Source organism: Hylobates moloch, unplaced genomic scaffold (assembly GCF_009828535.3).
Source record: "Hylobates moloch isolate HMO894 unplaced genomic scaffold, HMol_V3 SCAFFOLD_12, whole genome shotgun sequence".
Lineage (NCBI taxonomy): Eukaryota > Metazoa > Chordata > Mammalia > Primates > Hylobatidae > Hylobates > Hylobates moloch.
The window spans coordinates 85,817,532-85,840,659 of NW_026652287.1; the positions used below are offsets into that span (position 1 = coordinate 85,817,532).

A 23,128-nucleotide genomic window follows, 5' to 3' on the forward strand; every position below is an offset into this window, starting at 1 on the left:
ATTTTATTAGCAGATATCAAATGCTCTTTTGAAAATTGAGACTGATTTCTAAAACAAAAAAGAATGACTTTTTTGGAGGTTTAATTATTTTTAATATATTGCTTCTTTATTAAAAAATATACAATCCTTCAATGTCATTCAACAGTATTGATTGTTAAAGTGTGGGATATAGTTTACATTACCGAGTTTATTTTCTAACGGTAGTGAATAACTCCTGACAACTACTGATATCATGTCACATGGTCCTTTAGTGACCAAAAATGCACAGTTGTAAGATTGCAAGTGTTGCTTGTATTGAAAACTGGATTACATTAAAGGATGGACAATTACAATAAAGGATCTGAGATAAGTGGACAATTATGATAAAGGGTCTGAGATAATTATTCTAATTTTTTGGAACTATACTTTCACTCATTGATGAAATAAGTAACAATGTGGAATAACAAAGTTTAAGTGTGGCAGAAAATACATACATATGTTTAAAAGTAGGGAAAACTTTATCAATTATTAAAGATGGAAAAAATAGGACTATGTCAAATAGTTAAACAAATGTGGGGTATTTTATGGAGAAAAGAGGCACATACTACTTTAAACATTTTCCAATTGAGAACATACTACAGACAAAACTGACAGATTATTATTCAATGAGAAACCTGACTCAGATGAAGTTACAAAAAAAGTACTTTTTAAATGTCTAGTTTCTAATAGAGTTAGAGCTTTGTTGATTGAGATATGTGGAACTGCCACATATCTCTGTGCCATACTTTAGGTACCTTCATAATAAACGGTAAAGTGAGGGAAAGAGCGGAAGAGACAAATCCCTACATCTCTTCCAGAACTTTGAGTGCACTATAAATTAAATATTTAAAATATTTTTGAAATAGTTAGCTTTCAATTATGAACACTCTCAGCCTCTATTGCTTTATATATGCATTTATTTTAGTAATTTTTATACATCAAAACTATAATTACCTGTATTTGGGCAGAATGATTTAGGTTATGCCAGCTATTGTGGTTGAAGCTGTAGTAAATTATAGTACATTGAAATTATAGACTAAGGTTCTGAATATTGGTAATTCACTGTTGTTGTGCACCCTTAAACAACTCTTAATAAAGTAAGTAATGATTTTCTTTATATTAAATTTAATGTATGTGTGCCCTATGGAAATTTTTATTTTATAGAAAAATATTGAATATTTTATTATTATGTCTTTGGCTTACCTACTTTAAGGAGATGGCTATTTAGGGTACCTTTTAATCCAATATAATGTGAAAATTTGATCATGCTATATTCTTAATGTAATTGTACTTCTATGATCATATACAATTTACCCATCACTTTCTCACATAATCAATTTAACTTTTTGGTAAACTTCCAAGAGAGCATCTAGATAGAGTGAAATGAAAGCTGAAACAACAGTCAGATCAAAAACTGCTTTGGTTTCAAATCCATGTTTTTCAGAAAAGATATTCAGATCCAGTTATCTGGCAAATGGTCTCAAACATACATTTCAAATTGAATGTTAAAAATGGCACATATACACCATGGAATACTATGCAGCCATAAAAAATGATGAGTTCATGTCCTCTGTAGTGACATGGATGAAACTGGAAATCATCATTCTCAGTAAACTATCGCAAGGACAAAAAACCAAACACTGCACGTTCTCACTCATAGGTGGGAATTGAACAACGAGAACACATGGACACAGGAGGGGAAACATCACACTCCGGGGACTGTTGTGGGGTGGGGGGAGGGGGGAGGGACAGCATTAGGAGATATACCTAATGCTAAATGACGAGTTAATGGGTGCAGCACACCAACACGACACATGTATACATATGTAACAAACCTGCACATTGTGCACATGTACCCTAAAACTTAAAGTATAATAATAATTTAAAAAATAAAAAATAAAAATAAGATATTAAACATCTCAGAAAATATTGGGATTATTGAAGCAAATTCTACCCTGGACTTGGAGTAAATGTGATGAACAGATTAATGAGGTGGAAGGGACTAGAACTTTGGGAAAGTGCAACCTTGTTATCTTAATATTTTTATAGCTTAGAAAGAGGATGCTATGCAACTCATATTTTGACCTTTTAAAGAATTCAAATAAAAACTATAAACCTGAAACTCGAAAAGAAAAATTCTGTTTTGAGAGAGATAGCCTCCTCTAGTAAACTTTTAATAAATTTAAAGTATCTAAAAGGATGCACAAAGATCTCTAATGTGCTAGATTTTCAGAGGATGTCGTGTATAAAATATGTGAGTGAGAACATGAAAGTAAAAGCAAGTTCAGAAGAGGAACACAACCAGGAGGACAGTGTGTCAGGAAAATCCAAGAATAAGTGGAGGTGTAAAGGCTAAAAAATAATGCAAATGGTGCATATCCTTTTGTCTCTCACACACACAGACACACTTTCACAACACATATACAAATACATACATGTATATATGTATATATATACACATATATACACACATATTCGCATAATATTCAAGTATGTATACATATATACGCACATATACATACACATATGTATATATACATACACATATGTATATATACATACACACAGATTGAGAGATTAACCATATGTAGATACACACATGCACATATGCAATAATGAAATTATTTCAAAGCATGCCAAAAATATAATAAAAGATATATCCTCTGGGATAAAGAAAAAAAAGTTTAAAAGCAAACAAAAAATAAATGGCAATAACTAATCACATTGAATTTTGTTATGGCCTTTTTTCTTCCTAAAAAGAATAACCCCAATCTGAACAAAGAAATTCAAAGTAATGGAAAACTCAACAATGAAACTCAAAGTAGACTAGGAGATAAGATACCTGTTTCAAACATCACTGCCAAGGTAATGTATAGGTCAGTGCATGGATAACTTTTGCCAATGATAGAAAAGATGCCAGAGAAGCAGACCCTGACATTAAAAAAAAAAAAAAAAAAGTAAAAAGATTCTGAAGACTGCATCTCTGAGCTTAAGGGAGATTCTAAACAAAATTTTAGAAATTAGGAAATGACTTTATGTTTCTTTGTTTTTAAATGTAAATGGATCAAGCTTTCTTAAAACAAATGAATATTAGGGGCAATTTTGATATTTTTGATAAGGTTTCTAGAGTAATAAACTAGAATGACAGGAATATATATTGATTTTAGGAAAGTGTCTATATAATGCCACATGATATTCTCTGGACAAAATATGAAAAGGTAGGCTGAATAACATTTTTAAAGGGCAGTAAATTTTATAATTGTTATTGATTACGATGAAGGCCTCTGGTAATGTTTTCCAGGGTCATATCCTGTTACATATACATGACATGGATAAAAAGGAAACAAATATTTATTGTGTGCCTAGTTTATGTTATCTCAATTCCAGCTCTACAAGGAGCTACAAGGTAAAATTGCTACCCTTAAAAACATATGAGGTAAAATTATTCCTATTCACAGATGTAGAAACTGAGTTTCAAGAAGGTTAAGTAAATTTCCTCATATTGGGAGGCTGGTAATGCAGAACTGGGTGTCAAAATCAAGTCTGTATGAACCTTCTGTTTTGTCTCCCATGAAGACAAAAGGCATGCATAAAAAATTTGTTGAAACACAAAGCTGGGAAGGTATAATAAGATGTGGAATGACAGAAGCAAGATCTAGAAAGTTTGGGATCATGAATCAAAAGAAACAGGATAAAATTATCCTGAAATTAATATTAAATCTTACAAGAAAACCCCCCAAATCAGTTGAATTTGTACAAAATGGTAAGTCATTTTATCAGTAGATCCCACAATAAATATTATAAAGTTTAAGTGTGAGCTCTATTACTCAGTAATATGATACCATTACTGTACTGATGGGTGTATTGTCAAGGAAAAAGAACAGAACAGAATTACGCACTGTTTCCTTCAATTGTTAGATGGCACTGGATGCAGTGTTTTCAATGTTAATCCTGGTATCATGTTCTTTGCCATAAACTTGTCGACAAATTGGCAAATATTGACATGAAATATGCTATTTAAGCATCTAAAAATGTAGGTGCTTTCCATACCACATCAGATAATTTGCAAATGTTTGCTTCATTTATATATAAATATTATATAGAACAGTTTTTCTATGATAGCATTATAAAAATTCCCAGAGAATACTGGCCCAGTAAGAAATGGAATGTTCACAACTCATAGTGTAGCTATATGAAAGAAATAGATCTAAATGACACGTTGGTTTCCAAATTATATTTTCATACCTGGAAAATATCTACTTTATAAATAGCACAAGGTTATAGTTTTCAATGAATATGAAAAAGTTCTTGCATTAATATATTTTATGTATCTTTTATATGCACATTTGTGATGCCACTAAAATGTGTATTTTCTAAATTTCATTGTGCTTTTACAAGATACTTTTTTCTTTGATGTCCATAACTGCTGAAAAGGCTCCCCTAAAGAGAATTTTAAGAGTAAGTAAGGTTTTTAGCTTAAATTATACAATTCTGAGGCATTATTTAAGGTACATACTATATTTTTTGTTTGAAACCTGTCAGCATTTTATTTGTATGGCAATTAAATGACTCAACCATTCATGTGTCATGCCAGTTTTTTCCAACTGTTATTTTTAACAAAGAAAATTATATATATATGTATTATATATATGTATATGTATATAAACTTACAGCAAAAATGTTTAAAAGTAGCAAATACTTTGAGTATAGTTAAACCTAACAACTGTACTTTTGTTTCTATGCCTCTGGGACAAGATTACGAGACCCTTATTCATAGTTTCTAAATATAGGAAATAGAACATTGGGCCATGCTAAAAAAAATTGTTCAGATTTTCTTTTGAAAGAGAATAGTTATTTTTCCTCTTGACCCCTAATGAAGATGCTTTATTTGTCAAGGTGTTTTCCTTAGAAAATTGACCCAGTGTCAACTGTAAAGAAAACATAGAGGATCCTTGGATGATTGACCAACTTATCCAAACACAGGTTTAGTAAAGAGAGGATATAAAGATAAAATGTGAAATGACCTCTCTGAGTCACATTTGTTTTCATAATTTCCTAGCAAACATCCAACTTCACTGCCACCCTCAGCAATATTTCTTGAAACATTTTTAAGACATCGATAGACACAAATAGCTGATCTTTAGAAAGCCATTCCCAGAAGAATACGTAAGGGGTTACAACTCATTTCAGGGAGTCTGCCTAGCTCTTGATATTATATGTCTTTGGCATACAATTGTGTACCTTTTATCATTGACAGTGAAGAAAATAATGCCATTTGTAACTTCTGAGATATACACACAATACTATCAACTAGCCAGTTAATAAAAGATAAGAAAAATAAAGAAAATAGAACATTTTTAGGTGTCTGGCAAGTAACCTCTAAATCAAGGTAAAGATAATAGTTTAGTGGCAGTGTTCATATTTTCCTATGACTGTAAGATTTAGATGCCTAATATTAATTATTTAGATGCTAAATATTAATATTTAGCCTCTTATGAACGGTTCATTTTTCTTCTAACACTTTAGTAGCTGGATACAAAGAAAATACACAACAGCTGTTTATGAATGAAATAAAAAGTTTCCATTTTTTATCTGAGTTTCTCATTTATTTGCAGAGAACGAATAAAATAAAAATATCCTAGTGTTGTTTGGAACACAGCATGCCAGTATATCTTAAGGACTGTGTTTCAGTATGAAAAGGAAGAACAGGAAGATTTCCTCATTCTGTCTTACTGGCAAAAGTCTAGCCTTCACACACACACACACACACACACAGTCATCTATATGAACACGTACTTGAGTTTCTTAAACATATATGAAGCACCTTCCATTTCCCTTTATAATAAATCCCTTAGTTTTTGCTGTTCATTAAAAAACAAAAAGGATGAGACAAGCTCAGGACATTCTGAAAACCAATGTCTTAAGGACACACTAAGGTGTCCTGAATTACTTTAACAGACACATTGTAAAGACACACTCTCCAATCCCTATTAGGAAAAGTTTAGTCCAGTTTGCTTACTATTTGGGTGCTTATACCAAAAAAGCATCATTTAGGACATTATTTAGGATAATATTATTTATGCAAGAATGGTACCACCTATTTCCAGATGGTATAACTTATTATCTGACAGTCATGTAGCAAATAGAACACACAAAGCATAAATCATGTCAGGAGAAATCATACGAGAAAAAGAGCATTGTCTGGTTATCAGAATATCAGGTCTCTCATGCTGGCCTTGCTAGGAAATAGATCTTTGATTCTAGAAAAGTCAACTAATTTCTATGGTTCTTACTTTTCTCCTTTATAATATACCCATTTAAATTCCAAAAAAGTATATGATAAATCACAATAATTTCAATCATATGGATTTTAATACAAAATGTATAAAATCAATTTCCAAAAATTTTCTGCATATACTGAAAACGTCTGTACGAATGAGCTAACTACTATAGGCCTTCCCTAATTTATTCTATTAAATGTGGGTACTCAATGTAACCTGAAAATATTGAGCTTAACTATTCTTTTTTTTTCTTTTTTTGCAAAAGGGAAACTAGAAAAAGACTGCTTCCCCCAGAAAATTTATCAACAATAGGTGCTCAATTAAATGTTTTTAAACAATGAACAATGTCCCCTTTCATACAAATAATCAGGGGAGAGATTTTTTAAGTCTTTTTTTTCTTTTTCCATAGCCTCACCTACACAAAAAATTATGTTGTAAAGACACCACTTCTATGAGGAGGTATTCATTGTAGATGTACAGAAGTCAATGGAAACCTAAGTTTACACAAAAAATAAACCAGATTATCATTCCACCCAACTGTATATTCCCACAGATGCTTAATAAAAGCTATCTGATGATATAATGAATTATCAGTTCTTGAGGAAGTATATACAGTTGGTGACTATTTTTCAAAACTCATCATCCAACAAACTAATTTTTTCATTTAAAATCTTTCATATTACCCTTTTGACAATCAGTTGAAATTTCAAAACTAAAAACACTTAAAAATATAAATGAAAGTAGCATTAGCTATAGACTGATATTCAACTTCAGACATTAAAATAAATACGAGTGTGTATTAAGAGTAAAATTATGTCAACAATGTATAAATGAAAACTGCCAATGTAATTAATGCTTCTTTTAACATATCCCATCCATTGCTTTCCCTCCAAAAAACAAAGGTAGCAAAAGAGGAAGCAGGAAGACCTGCTTCAGAAACTGAACATACTGATTTAATTCGCTAAGAAGTCCAAATGCTAATACTCCTAATAATTAGCCATTCCTTTTGTGTTTTGGTGACATATATCCTCATACAATGTATATCAAATGGAATTTTTTGATTTACACCTGACATTTCAAAGTTTCCATTTTTGAATTCTCCTAGTCTTAAGTAAGTAGAACATTGTCTCCTTTGTTTGCTAGGCAAAATGTTTTCCCCAACATCTAGGGCTCCATGATGCAAAATATCATTTTGCCGATCTTCTGTTCCAGTATTTACTTTAATTTTTTTTATTGTAATTGGATTTTCAAATACAATCACAAAAACATCTCCTGTTGAAGGTGGTTTCCCCCAAAAGTACTCGTCAACACTACTGTAAGCCTTGCTTGCTTCATAATTTTCAAACACATTCATGTTGGTGTACAGACTTGCAGGGGGGTTATCAGGAATGTCAAATGACTCCTCTTCAAAATCATCATCCTTCAGCTTATTCTCCGTCCCTTTGTATGATGAATAATAGCCCATGTGCTGAAAGAGAGATGGTTTAAAACGGATCACATTTTTCTGAGCCAACAGACCACGGAAATGAGTCAACAGCCAATCACAAGGCATTTCTTGATAAAACATTAATAAAAAATGTGCCAAACGTGGGAGATCATGAGAATGATAGAGTTTACCAATGTAGCCAAGCTTAGAGAATTCAAGAGTTACCCAGTAAGTTCCTTCTAGGGATGCAATGACTTTCTTGATGGCAGTTAAGAAATTTTTTGAACATCGAACATCATCTTCAAGCATTACATAATAGTCTGAAGTATTGGCACAAAAATTAAGCAGAAAAGCATAATCTACATTTTGCTTGGAACGAAATTTGACTCTATCTTCTGGATCATTGTAATTTCTTTTAAGGCCATCTAGGATTGGGTAATACTCCTCTGGAGCATGTATAACCATTAATCTTCCTGCAATAATATGGTGTGCAAATTTCTGTGTAATATCCTGGACCATGGCATCACGCCAGGAAGAATTAAAGTCTGCTAGGTGAACCACCACTGAAATTTCCTTCAGCTCTTCATAGCTGGATTGCTCAAAAATTGACTTAATTGTCTCAAGTAAATAGTTTCCTTTTTTTCGCTTTACTGAAGAAAGTCCAATTGTAAGATACCCTGCAAAAAAGAATTTAGAAGCAATACAAATGTGAACTAGAAATACAGAAAAAGAAAAAGAGAGAAGATATTTATTTATTCCTTAGACTTGCTACTTACTACACATTAAGTAAATCTAGTAAATGACTATGCACAGAACATTTTATGATTAAAGTAATAAGCTAAATATATAAAGGCTGTAAGTGCTTAATACATAATTTATATTTTCTATGAAAAATAAATAGCATCTTAATCACAATGATGTATGAGTCCTATTGCTGTGAACATTTACTGATGAAATTCTAAAAACATGGTTTAAAGTGTTCTGCAGCTTAATACTCTCATATATGCCCATTAGAGAAGGTAGACAGCTATTTAGATAACATATAAGTTACTTTTTAAAAATAAAGTGAAAAAAATGCTTTCTCTCTTTTGCAAAAAGAGAAGGGCATTCACAGTTAAGGCTGACAAACTAGTTTCAAATGATACAAAAGAAAAATTAGGGTAAGTAAGTCTTTCAATCATCTTTAAATTTTTTATAGAACACATCACATATTTTCAGTTTTCTTTTTTTTGCTGTCATTATCTTGTACTAGAATTCATAATTGGACTTCATGATTTTATCTTGAAATGTATCTAGTATATTAATTAGAAAGCAAACAATATTATAAGACACATTCAAAAAACTTTTATGCTACATTGTTCCAAGACATAAGCATCACTTTAAAAAAATTTTGAAACACACTTGATAGTAATTTTGCCTGAATAAGTTTTTATTCAGACATTTAAAATCTAAAATTAGGAATTAGATATGTTTAGAGAATAAAATAAAACACTGAGAAAAGACAGCTCGCCTCTGAGAAGGGTTAGAGGTCTTTCTATTGAAATATTTTCACTTTTTAAAGCTCGTTCTCATATTAATCAGAAATGAATAACATTTCTAAGCCACTATTTAGAAAATGGGGAAATCTATATACAACAAGATCCTTGTTTTCATATAGGCACCTGTATAATGCAGTTTGTATGATATTGAAAAAAGCCCCATTCCAAAAACAGTTTGTCAGAGAGGTTGTGATTTACACATTTCATTTAAATATCTTGGCTTACAACTCAGACTTCTATTGAAACACAATATGTTATCTAGTACCATTAAACTTGAAGCCACCAAACTTCATTAATAATAGCCAGTACTTATGAAATGCTGTCTACATAAGAGGCAGGAGTTTGGGCATTTTATCTGTAATATGCATCTTAAATGTTCAAAATGGTCTTTTGGGATAGGTTTGCTATTACCATCATTCTGCTTTACAGATAAGGACACTAAGTCATGGTGAGATGAGGTGACTCATGCAAGGTGGTACACTTAGTAAGTGATGTTGCATCAGGATTCAAACTGTCTCACTCTTTTATCCTCTGTGTCACATTGCCTCTGATAGAAAGCAGTTGGCCTGTGTGCCAATAAACATTAGTAAATTTAGCATGGGAAAGGGGAATCAGTAATGTTCAAGCAAAGGTGGTGCAACAGAGATGAAAAATGAATGGCAGTCTTAGACAATTAGAAAGAAGCCTAAGAAGAGTAGACATTTCAAATGGTAGAATGAAAGGAAATGAGATATAAAGAAATCTAAATTAATTTAACAATTTCCTCAACCTAGTGATAACCAATACACTCACATAAACAAGTCTTAAAAGAGAGGTCAATTTTTGTGGTCTTCACATAATTTATTAAGATCATGATAGCACTGTATTTTATTCTAAGAGTCATGGTTTTTTTTGTTTTTGTTTTTGTTTTTTTGAAATAGAGTCTCGCTCTGTCGCCCAGGCTGGAATGCAGTGGCGTGATCTCAGCTCACTGCAGCCTCCACCTCCCAGGTTCAGGTGATTCTCGTGCCTTGGCCTCCTCAGCCTCCTGAGTAGCTGGAATTACAGGTGTACATGACCATGCCTGGCTAATTTTTGTACTTTTAGTAGAGAAGGGGTTTCACCATGTTGGCCAGGCTGGTCTTGAACGCCTGGCCTCAAGTGATTCACTTGCCTTGGCCTCCCAAAGTGCTGGGATTACAAGCATGAGCCACCAAACCCAGCCTAAGATTTATATTTTATACATTGAAACATTTAAAGATCAGGCTGCATACTAAAATCAATAGCGTTATAATTAAAATTGGTAATGCTTATACTTTCTTAGTGGTACGCTAATTAGATAATGGTACTTGTTATAAGCTATGGTGTCTTAGAAATATAGTAAGTTACTTCTTGGCTCCAAATATACATATTTTAACTGACTGTAGTGTGTCGAATAGTTTCCTCCAAAAATTCATGTTTACCTGGAACCTCAGAATGTAATTTTATTAGTAAATTTGATCTTTGCAGATATAATTAGTTAAGGATCTTGAGCTGCAATAATTCTGGATTTAGATGTGGACCCTAAATTCAATAACTTGTGTCCTTATAAAAAAAGGAAAAGACACAGAAAGACAAAGAGAAGAAGGCCATTGATGGAGGCAGGAATTGGAGTGATGCTCCAAAGTTAAAGAGTACCAAAGCAAAGCCACCAGAAGCTGAAAGAGGCGAGGATTCTCCCTTAGAACTTTCAGAGGGAGTGGGGACCTGCCAGCACCTTGATTTCAACCTCTGCCTTCCAGGACCATGAGAGAATAAATTGTTCTTTTTTAAAGCCAGTCACTTTGTGGTAATTCGTTATGGCAGACCTAGGAAACTAAAACACAGAGTTTCATTAATTAAAAAGTTGTGGCAAGTCATAAAACCAAAGTGTTAGAGGTTAGAAAATATAGCAATATGAACATAGGAATTTTTAAAAGTTAACTTCTAAATTTTAAAGTAAATTGATTTTTTTCTAGTCACTCTACACCATCCTACAACAAAATCTCAAAAGACTCACATTATGATTAGGCATTTTATTTAATTTTTTTGTTATTAAGGGTACTGGGTCAGTGAGTATAGTAGTTGGCAATTTGTGAAGAAACATTGAAGTCTTCCCCAAATAGTTTATTATATTAGTAAAGCCCTTAAGCCTTTTTACTATACATGTGAAACAAATTATCATTATTTTAATGCAAAATATTTTATGTATTCTTTATTTAAATGTTTAAGGACACTTACGCTTTCTTTGTAAAGGTGTGGCAGCTAGGTAGCGATAGGTGACATTTATGGCTCCTGAGAAATTAGATAAATCCTTGAAAGTATGAACATAGCGTTCTGAATTCAGTTGATGTGTGGATGTTTCCCTTATAAGTTGTTTGTCTCCTTCCTAAATACCAAGAAAGAGGCAAGGAAAATATATAAATAATAGATGGTCATGGATTAAATAAAGTTTCTTTTTTACACAATAAATACATGACTACAATATATAGTATGCAGGGTTATATAAATCTCAATTACTGACATCATAAGCTGTAGCTCATCATCACTCACCTCATTTTTTACCTGGAGGTTCTGCTCCAGTAGCTCGCTCGCCTATTTTACTGTGTATACCACAATTACATTTGTTTTTCTACAGGACACATTAATAATGACAATCTCTTAAAAAAAGAATTTCTACATGAAAACTCCCACTGCCTTTATGCACTTTTCAAATTTTTGACAATCATTTAAGGATCTCCAAATTGACAGCAATTTATTTTATAGTTTAATCTAAGGCTAGTTCCCACCCTATTGCCTGATTTCCTCAAGCACTCTCAAATAAAAGATCACACAGTGTCTCCACGATTGGGAAACTTTAAGAATGATTAGGAACATGCAGTAGTGGACACAATATTTGGATTTTGGATACTTTATTAAATAAGTCACTTATGTGGCTACTATCTAGCTGTTGAGAAGGGCCAGTTATGGGTGATAGGGCAGTAATTTTTTTCATATGTCCTAAAGTAACCTCAAATAGGATACATTTGCACCAAATTAAGGTAATGTGTAGATATCTAGGACTAATATTTCTTACGATAGTTAAGTTTGTGTGTGTGTGTGTGTGTGTGTGTGTGTGTGTGTGTGAGATTCTATTGGATGTAATGCCTGATCCTTTTATATTTTAGATCCCTTTTATTTATTTGGTGTTGGATTTTGCATGTCATTAAATCTTCAGGAAGGTTTATATTCAAGAAAACATATTCATATTCAGATTAAAATATAGCCTTTACCCACTAATTGCCCTTCTTTGATATAAGCTAAATGGTAAATTTTGATTATCTAATCATCATTTGATCAAGCCTTTACTGGTCATACACTATTAGGAAAATGACTATTTGTTTGACTTATATGTGATTTACTAGAATTGGTAGAATACATTTGAGAACAACCTAATTAGAAAGAAATATTTCTCTCTCTCTTTTTTTATCAAAATGTGCACTCTACTTTGTGGTTTTATTTATTTATTTAATTTTTTTTCTTTGAGGTGGAGGCTGACTCTGTTGCCCAGGCTGGAGTGCAGTGGCATGATCTCTGCTCACTGTAACCTCCGCATCCTAGGTTCAAGCCATTCTCCTGCCTCAGCGTCCCGAGTAGCTGGGATTGCAGGCACACGCCACCATGCCCAGCTAATTTTAGTATTTTTTAGTAGAGACGAGTTTCCGCCATGTTGGCCAGGCTCGTCTCAAACTTCTGACCTCAAGTGATCCACTCACCTCGGCCTCCCAAAGTGCTGGGATTATAGGTGTGAGCCAGCACACCTGGCCTTATGTGGATTTATTTTATTCAGTATAGAAAGTCAAGCTAGCCATGTGCTAGCTATTAAGACTGTAGAGAAAGTAAATGGATTAAATAACTTTGGTCCTGCTATTATTTTGCTGTTGTCATTAAAATGTTAATTAAAGCCTTTGTTCTAAAATTAAAGTTCAGATACAAGTTTTACAATGGAAACATTCAATACTTCTACTTCGCATCAATCTCAAGTGCCAATGAAAAAGATGACTAACTCAAGCTTTCTTATCTATGGCCAGAAGTGACTATTCTTAGAATAAAAACTGAAAGTAGGGACCTTAACTAGAGGCTTCCAATATGGTCCTTACTAAATCAAGATTCATTCTGAATATCTTTTCTGTATATCCAATTATGTTTATAAATCTAAATTTGGTCTTTAATAGTGTATTTCTCTATTTTATACTGCCTTTGATCATTTGGACCAAGAAATACTTTAGTCCTTTATAAGGTTCACAATGTGTAAAAGTGTGGTTTTGTGTGGCTTTTACACAATGCCATGTGTAAAAGCCATAAACTTTCAAAGTACTTGAGATTAAACCTTAGATGCTAAATTACTTAGAAATATACCAATTGGCTATCCACTGAATTCTGATTATTTTAAGTTCTTTATATGTAAATATTTTCATTGGTGTTTATCTGCATACCTATAAAACATCATTAAAGTTTAAAATAAATTTAGAACTGCCAAAATGTAACTAGTGACTCAGTTTAGTATCAATTATTTTAATAGTAATGTAGTGATGTACATAATTAATAATGCCTGGAAGAAATTTCTGTAAAAAATACAGTACTTACAGCACTAAATTCATTTTACCATTCTATTCTTAGGTGATGTTACATTCTAAGGTAAGTGCAGGATATTGAATACCTCTTTAAAAATTCTATCCTTAACACATAAAATCTAGAAATTTTGTGTTATAAGATGGAGTACATTCATCCTGATTTAAGGACATAACATAATATAAAAAGAAATGGAACTTACATGAAATCACTTTATTAAATTCTTAAGAACAAGCTTTTTTATACTTTTCAGCATAAATAAATAATGCAACTTTCACCGGAGTCAGCCTTGTTGGCTGCTTTCCAGAGGCATCTACCTGAACAGCCAGGCTCTCCCTGGATACCTTCTTTCTGTAGCTACTTTGCTGTAGTATATTTCTCAGTAATAAGACAAAGCTTTATGACAATCATTTTCTGGATGGGAATGCAATTCAATGAACTAGCCACAGACTAAATATATATCCTTGTGGCTACTTTGAAGATGCTCCCAGCCAAGAGGCTAAGTTGATTGGGCATGCAGTGTCTCTTCTACTTAGTTTGCCTTGTAACAGTGCTTGTCTCTCACACTAAGCGCAGCTTCCTTTCTCACTTAAAGGCACATATATCTCTAATACATAAGCAAATATGCTAAACTGCTAATATGCCTAGGGTTTCAGGCCACAAATGGATTTTCTAACAAAAAGTCGAGAATAGAATCTGTTAACTAACTCCAGAGAACTTACTGCTTCTAACTATTCACCTGATATCTCTAAGTTAGAAGTATTATTTCCCAGTTTTTAAAAAAGGAAGACAAAAAAGAAAGATTTACTAATATCTGTGCTTAGCAAATTGCATACATTGTGATAATCGGGAAGAAAGAAGAAAATGAGTTCAGATAATTTTATAAAAAAAATGAAATAAACACAGGTAAAAAGATCAAAAGGGAGATGTGTTAAAAATAAATCGCATTATATTCTTGGAGGGGGCCAGTTTCTCATGGATACTATTCATTGTTAGAAGAATAATTGTAATGCAATTTAATATTAATCATTGAAAAAGTTTTCAACTTATAGCCTTGAAGCAAAATTCAGCTAAAATGCGATTTGGTTAAAAAACATCAGTCAGTAGATAGTAAATTGTTAAATAATAAAAATACTATCATTAAACTTAGAACAAGGGATGAGTGTTGGAATTTAGCAATCACTTTAACTCATTTTTTTCCAATTTTTGTAAGTATTTTAAAATAATAATTTTTAAAAGCAAAGAAGCAATCTGTTTTCTGCACCTGGACTGATTTGCAAATTTGAGTAGATATATTCCTAATATAATCAGAGAAATCTCATTGAGAAAGTAGCTTTAGTAGAAGAGCTACTTCATTAAATCATATTATCTACATTTGATGGCTGGGACCAATGTTTAGATAGCACTGTAAAAATTTGCAAAACAGGAAAATAGCATTTTACTTTCTAATTGACATATACTGTACTACTTCTTACTCATTTTACAGTGAATTTAAACAGGTTCTATTTCAAAAGACATAAGGGCGTTTTGCACATTCAGTGGTCCTTTGGGTTTGTTGAAAGTGAAAGATTGAAATTGCACTGGAAACTGTCTTATAAATTCAGCAAGTAATTGAACATAACAAGCCTCCAACCAATAACATGTGTTTGATTTACAAGATTTTATTTACTTCTACTGTAGACACAGAATCAAGAACTAAATTTTTATTATAAAATTGAATCATTAATCAAGAGAATCTCTAGTTAACTTATGATCTTTCATTATCTTAAGAAAAAAATAGCAAGAACACATAGGCCTTGTTCTGTTTTCCTTATTATATCTCATATAACTAATAGGTTTTAAAAATATTCAAAAATGCATAACATTGGTATGTTTCTCCTATTTGCTAAGTTTGCCTAAATCATGCCTACTCAAATCCTGTTTAGTCTTTGGTGATTTCAGCCATTGTGCATAGACTGTGGAGAGAAACTTTAAGGGTCCACAACATCAGAATCACTATTTGAAGACAAAAAGCCTAGGCAGAGTCAAAATCTAGGATTCTGGCACAATTTCAGCATCAAAGAACAGAGATAAATGATGCAAGATGTCTTACAGAGGACTTCTTAGGAATATCTGTACCAACAAAATCATATGGTTGGCTCACAGGATATAGCATAGTATCTGGAAAATAATAGTTAATAAATAATCTAAAGCATTTTTTTTGGAAATACTCTGTCTTTTGTTAAGACACTAATTTAAACTTTTAGCATTTTTGCATGTTAAAATCACTTTTTAGTTCCTGTTAGTTGTAAAGGTTTTGATTTCTGAAATATATAAACTGCAATCAGGTTTTGATTTTCTGAAATCTATAAATATTAATAACAACATACAAATTAGGACAGATATTTTAGGCTCCATTAAGATAGAAAAGTGAATAGCAATAAAGCCTGTATTAATCTCATCAGACGTGAAATGATGTGATGATAACAATAAGAAAAAAATTGAAACTAACACATTAATTTTTCATAATTAGTCAGAATAAATGCTTTTGCATATTGTCATATTTTCCCTAAAAAAAACTTATTCATATGTAATCACCTACCAATATTTGGTATCTCATTTTAACTACTGAATAATTTATACATCAATATCTTTATCTCTTGAGATCTTTTCAGTGGGTATAAATATAAAATAGAGTGGCCATCTAGGTCTATTCAAAATCCAAATAAGGTGTTACACATTGTAATAAAATATTACTTATACAAATAGTACAATTAAAAAGCATTGTTAATTAGAGAATGGAATTTTGAAAGTTTCAGTGATAATATAGAAAAGTAGAGGAAGCAAGGAGTTATACTTTCTAAGCAGATTTTGTTTATTCTACACATTTCAAATGGAAAACTCAAAATCTTAATGGCTCCACATAATATTTATTCTGCATAGTGATGATAGCTTACTTATTTGTAATTATATGTACATATTTGGAGGACAAAATATACACCATTAAAAATATTGTAACATAATTCAAAACAAGTGAAATGTTGATGTATGGTTAATACAAAAATAGACAATATACATGTTATAATTTTGCTCAAACTAAGTTTTCTCCAATAGCTTGAGATTGAAGTTAGGCTACAATGGGACTAATCCTTGTTTGACTTATGCCTTATTTTGAAGAAAAGACAATCAACCTCCAAAACTTACCAGAACGTAGCTGTCTTCAATGTACAAGTTCATAAAAAGGAGAAAAATGACAAAAATTCCCAAGAATGACACTGTAGAACGTTTTCGCAGGCATCTCATTTTATCAAGTATTTCAAAAATATGTTTCATTTGATGAAATTTAAGCATTCTCTTCTGTGGAAAAGAGGCACAGAATTACTAGCAGTTGGTTTTTGGATGCAAATATTTCTTTATCGCATATATAAAAGTCAGGTCCTTGTAAAATCTCATCTTTCAAATGTTTGAATTAAAATTCTGTTCCCAATTTCAAACATAAGGTTGGCACAGATCATTAATTAATATGTTAACATAAGATCAATGCAGTGGTTTATATTAATGTAGAGTAAATAAAAGTAAAAAGCAAGTCTCATAGTTACTGATGAAAAAAGATGAACTTTGGTCATAATAATGTAAAAAAACAGGCCTCTGATGAGAAACAGTATAAAAGCACAATAGAAAAACAGTCAAGTCCACTGTCATCAGTGACGTACAACTTTAAGGTAACATTTACCTCTCCTATTGTAGTATAATGAAAATGAGAAAAAGCAGAATTATGGGCCTAATATTAATCTCAGAGTAGGTGTCAACTGAAAACATTTAACTGGGAATCTGGGTGGAGTAAAGAAAAGTGACAAAGAAGTTAAGGCTGTGGGGTAAATCCAAACATATGTTTGAAAACTTCTGGGTTACAATTGCTTTGCTTATTTTTCCAATGATTCTTGTCAAATCAGGGTGAATCCTATAGTATTATATTAACATTTCCTTGATATCTACTAATTAGTGGTTTAGCTGTTTGAAATAATTCATGTACTACACAAAGGCAAAATGAGAGTTAGAAAGATTCGTGAAAACCTAATTAAAAAATTTTTACTCTTTTCTATTTTGTGATATTTTCCAACCAAAGATTCCTTTACATTATTCACTATTTTATAAAAAAGTATAAACATATCTGAAGCTCTTAACAAACTAGAAAAATCACATTTTGTCTAAAATCAACACATTGATAACCTGAAAATAGAGCTACTTAGAGTTGTGTAATGGATCTCCTTGGGTTTATCTTTATGATGAAGTATTTATGTGTAAGGAAGACTTTAGAAAGTGAAAAATGTCTGTCCCCTATAATCTTAGAACTATGCCTAGAACATAGCTGGCAAATCTTATCTCTTCAACGAATTAATGCAAGGGAGAATTCGTGGGTCCCTATAAATTATAGTAAAAATATTAGGAATTAGAAGAAAGTCTTAATATATAAGACTTAATATATAAGACTTAATAATTATGTCTAAAAATAATTTAAAAAAACAATTATGAAAATGTTACACATATTACTGTCCATTTTCTTTGATCATATTTTTCTTAAGGGTTACTTTTCTTATTAATTTGTAGAAATTGTAAATATGTGTATAAATATGCACACATAGATGCACATAAATGTATATCCTGAGGATTTGGGTGATAGATGACATTGCAAATAGTATGAGAAGTGGTAAAAATAATGCTTTGGAGGCAATACTGTAGTTCTGTTATGGGATCTTCAGAGTGTTGCTTTTCTGATCAGAAACTGCTGTGGCTGGTGGCATCTTGCCAGAGTCCTTGTCCTGCATTTAGGAAAAATGAGGTATCCAGACAAGTGGAGGGTGAGCAAGATGAAGAGGAGCTTTATTCAGTGTTAGAACCACTCAGACAAGACCCACAGAGGGTAGGTCCTCTCTGTAGACAGGTCAACCTGTCAAGTGTTCAGCACTTAGCAGAGAGGGTAGTTCCTCTCTGCTGCTGGTTGATCCATCCTTTCTCAGCAGACAGGGTAGCTCCTCTCTGCAGGTGGCCACTCCATCATCTCTCCATCCTCTCCTCTGCTCTGGCTGAACCCGGGGCTTTTACGGGCCTCAGAGAGGAGGAAGCGAACGCCAACTGATCCATGGACAGCCATGGGAGGCCCAGAAAAGGCACCACAAGTTCCCAGTCTGGTCTGCAGGACTGGCAACCTGGCCCCCAGGCTTCAGGTCTTCACCAGCCTGAAGGTGGTGCTTCACTGGGGACCCACCCCCTTCCCCCCAGAAGTCTGTCTGCCTCCCACTACTGTCCATAGCGTCCAGGCTGCTTGCACCAACAGGCACCTGCAGGCCAGTGACAAGACACCCTCAGCCCCCTCCTTGGTTATCCTTCCCACACTCGTGGGCACCCGAAGCCTGGAGGGTGCTGAGATGACAAGCAGCTGGCATGTCAGCACTGCCCAGAGCTGACATTACAGGCGTGAGTCTGAGATGATGTGCCTTGGGGGAACTCAGTGTCTGGGCATGGTGGCTCACACCTCAAATCCCAGCTCTTAGAGGGGCAGAGGTAAGAAGATAGCTTGAGTGCAGGAGTTCGAGACCTGCCTGGGCAATATAGTGAGACCCCATTCTCCACAAAAAGGAAAAAGTTTACTTCACAGTTCTAGCAGCAGAGTTTCCAGGTGAGATTTCATCAGAGCCGGTCCTGGAAGTTTTCACCATCCTGATGACAATATGGCAGGGGTGGTGACCAGCGAGCCATCTTCAGAAGTGGCCCCACCTTTTCAAAGGGCAGACAAAGGTGCCACTAGCCACATACATTTCTGGCCAGAAAAGCAACACCCCAAAGATCCTGTAACATTTTGGGGTCTCACCCAGGGTCTACGGAAAGGTAAGTAAAAGTGGATCTGCTCTTACTGTCTTTTTTTTGGAGTCTCTAACTTCCACAACAGTCAAAATGAAAGAAAAATACTGGACATTCATCAGTCAGTTAAAAGCGACTAGCCCAGCTACCAGGACTTAAGACATGGAGAACAGACTTTCTGGGGATGACATTGTCAATCCTCTACCACTTCTATTGGGTGTTGAGAATGTTGGCTTTGTTTCAATCCAGTGTCCTTTCATTAATATCTAGCTGTCACATAGGACTGAAAGGAAATCTTGGGGCAACTAAGGGTATCTGGCCAAGGCTACACCTCGGTGTTATCCAAAGGCCCCTGGACTAACTCCAGTCCCTGACTGCCCATTAGGGTGTTGGCACTTGGACCTCCAGTCTTTCCTATCATTCTTTCTTTCTTTCTTTTGTGGCTGTCAAGATTCCCATCTCTTCTTTATATACAATGTTAAATGTTAAAGATGTTGTTGCAAACTAGAGATATTACTGGGAAGAATGTGGAATTGGCTCAGTCATCAAAAGCATAAAATGGAAAGTTAAGACAAAGTGTGCATTGGTATCTGTACATAAATTTGTGGCAAACATGTTTTTGTCATTTCCGTTGTTGCCAACTTAGTGTCAAGCACCTTGAAGCACAAAACAGAAACATGGCCTCAGGAAGAAAGCTTTTCTGTGAATGCGAGGGCAAATGGTCCAAGGTCCCATATGTGCAGGCCTTCTTTGCCTTGCAGGGCAATTCGGACCTTTGCTGAGACTGTAGGATTGATTAAGCCCTCCTAGGTGGCCATCTCACAAAAGGCTGCAAGAGACAGTCCCAGGGAAATAGGGAAGCAAGCCCCAGAGGTGCCTCCAGCAGGGGAATCAACCCCCTTTGCTCTTCCCTATGCGGATTCTCTCTTAAGCTTGCCCCAGCCTAAAAATCTTCGTTTTAGGCAGGTCCCAGTCTCAACTGCTCCAATAACAGATGCCTGGTGAATATGGCCCCATTAAGGTCCAGGTCCCCTTTTCAAATTAAAGGGGGTCTTGGCAAGTTTTCTGATGGTCCTGACAGGTATATAGAGGCTTTCTAGAACTTAACCTAAGTAGTTGAGCTCTCCTGGAAGGATGTCATGTTACTTTTGAGTCAAATCCTGACCACCACTGAAAAGCAGGGAATCCTGCAAGTGGCAGATAATTTTGGAAATGAGCTTTATATCTTATATAGGGCCAGGGATTGGGAGGAGTTGGAAGAATGGCAGTACCATTGGAGGACCAGTTGGAAGAATGGCAGTACCATTGGAGGATAAAATGAGCCCCCAATGATAAAATGAGAGGAGGGAGGAGGAAACACTTTCAGGTTTGCATACTGGAAGGCTTATACGGGACTGAGTCTAGCCTCTCAATTGCACTGAGCTATCCATAGTAGACCAGGGATTGGATGGGAGTCACACTGCCTTCATCAGCGGGGCTGGAGGGGCCTTGGTGAAGTGTGATTTTCCATCTCCTGATTTGGTTAAGGGACATCTGGTCCTAGGGGATAAGTTAATCGCACAGGTGGCCCCTAATGTCAGGAGGGGGCTGCAAAAATAGGCTGTGGGACCAGATGGTACTTTGGAGGGCCTCCTGGGAGTGGTCACCTCAGTATTTTGCAGTGGGAACCATGAGGAAATCCAGAAAAGAGAGGGGAGATACTGGAAAAAGGCAAAGGATTCCAGTAGCCACCTTGTGGACTCACAGACCCCAGAGTCCCCAAGATGCATTTGTTGACTGCTGCAAATGTGGTAGGAGTGACTGTCTAGACAGCAGGAGGAGGCCAGGTAGTGGAGGCAGGCACCCCTGAGCCTGTGTAGATGGTGGCATGGGGTCCTTCTAGGGTCCTCAAAGGTGCAGACTACAGAGAAGTCTGGATTCTGCACTTGGGAGGGCAGCTGCAGTGACTCCTAGGGAGGGCAGGGTTCCTGCCCAAGCAGTGGCATAGGAGGCCCAGGCCAGCCTCCCTGCTGCAGCTCGCATCTTGGCAGCAGCCACTCTTGATGGGCCACTGCTACCATTAGTTCTGTCTGCAATAATGTGAAATAGAATAAAACAACAACAAAACCCCAGGATATAATTCCCAAAAGTTGACAAAGAAATACAGAAGTCCTTAGAGAATAATGATGGTCTTCTAAATTCTAATATCCAAATCCTGCAAATTGTAATCCTCCCAAATCCATTCACAATACAGAATAGAAATAAAGTTTCCATGGTGTACACCCCCAGAGTAACTATGATACAGACAATTAGCACAAATATTAATTTTCATTTAATTGAGAACATTTACACCTACGGTCAGCAGAATAGGCTGAGAAGCCCAAACCAGGGCAAACAAAAGATCAAAAGACAGAACAAAATAAATGTCATTTATTAAACAAACTATGCTAGACTTTAGGCCATTAAAAATTAAACAAGATAATAAAGCCATTCACACTCCTCCCCCACCTCAAACATAGAATTATTTTCTACACCTTGGTTCAGGAGAGTTTTTTTAAAAAGGTCCCCCCACCAGTCGCCAAAAAACAAACAAACAAACAACAAAAAAACACTCGGACACCCAAAACCAGACTGACAAAATGCCTATGAAAAGGAAAACAAAATAGCTGATTTCAAGTGGGGAGGACGGTCTCTGGGATTAGACTATATTTTTGTTGTGACATGAAGCAAGAAAGATCTCAAGATTAGTGGAGACATATCTAAAGGACATAGAAAATGGCTTGAAAAGGCTTTCATTAAGGAATTTTGGGAAAACTGAAGATCAAAATTAATGGGCTATGATTGATAGTAAAATATTGAATAAATATAAATTAATGATGAAATGGTAATTATAAATGGAAAAGAAAGAAAAAGTAAGAAACCTCATTTGCTACTACTGAAGGTGAAAACTTTACCATCTTCAGTCACTAGAAACTGGTAATTGAAAGTATTAACATTTTTACCCAGCATTTCTGGAAGACACTATATTTTATCCACAGTTGATGATTTTTGTTCTAAGATTGGACAACAGGCAGCACAGGGCAATATCCTCAAGTGAAGAAAGCAAATAGGTAAGCCCTGTGATTTTTCCTGCCTGCTGTCAAGAGGCGGTTTTCAAAAGGCAGTACAGGGAGAGTGAATCCAAACAGAACTTAGAGATCCTGCCAATTAGGAGACAGAAATAATAATTTGCCAGAGATAAAGGTACCTAGAATTTGAGGGGCAGAATAATTAAGAGAACAAGTGACAGAAGAGAGACTCAGAATTCTGCAGAATTCGGCAGAGGGCCTCTTTGAATCTTTGAGTTGATACTGATATGTCGTGTGTGTCATGAAACTCCATAAGACTAGAGAAAGAACCATAAAAAAGTAGCAGGCCAAACAGTTCCTGAAGTTTATACA

The 23,128-nt window shown here is 34.5% G+C and overlaps 1 protein-coding gene across 9 annotated transcripts in view; it reads right to left on the bottom strand.

Moving 5' to 3' along the window:
- Positions 1–7,109: 7,109 nt before the first annotated feature.
- The window catches only part of MGAT4C (MGAT4 family member C), a 257,557-nt gene continuing 241,538 nt past the window's right edge, over positions 7,110–23,128 (bottom strand). For 8 of the 9 annotated variants that reach the window (XM_058424887.1, XM_058424882.1, XM_058424885.1 and 5 more), the window contains 3 exons: positions 17,055–17,207; positions 11,502–11,649; positions 7,119–8,402 (listed from right to left, as the gene is read on the bottom strand). In XM_058424887.1, the coding sequence (XP_058280870.1) occupies positions 7,261–8,402; positions 11,502–11,649; positions 17,055–17,201 (1,437 nt within the window). In that variant the 5' untranslated portion in view covers positions 17,202–17,207 and the 3' untranslated portion in view covers positions 7,119–7,260. Of the gene's footprint in view, positions 8,403–11,501; positions 11,650–17,054; positions 17,208–23,128 lie in introns of all 9 variants that reach the window. The other variant, XM_058424886.1, reaches the window with a different exon arrangement.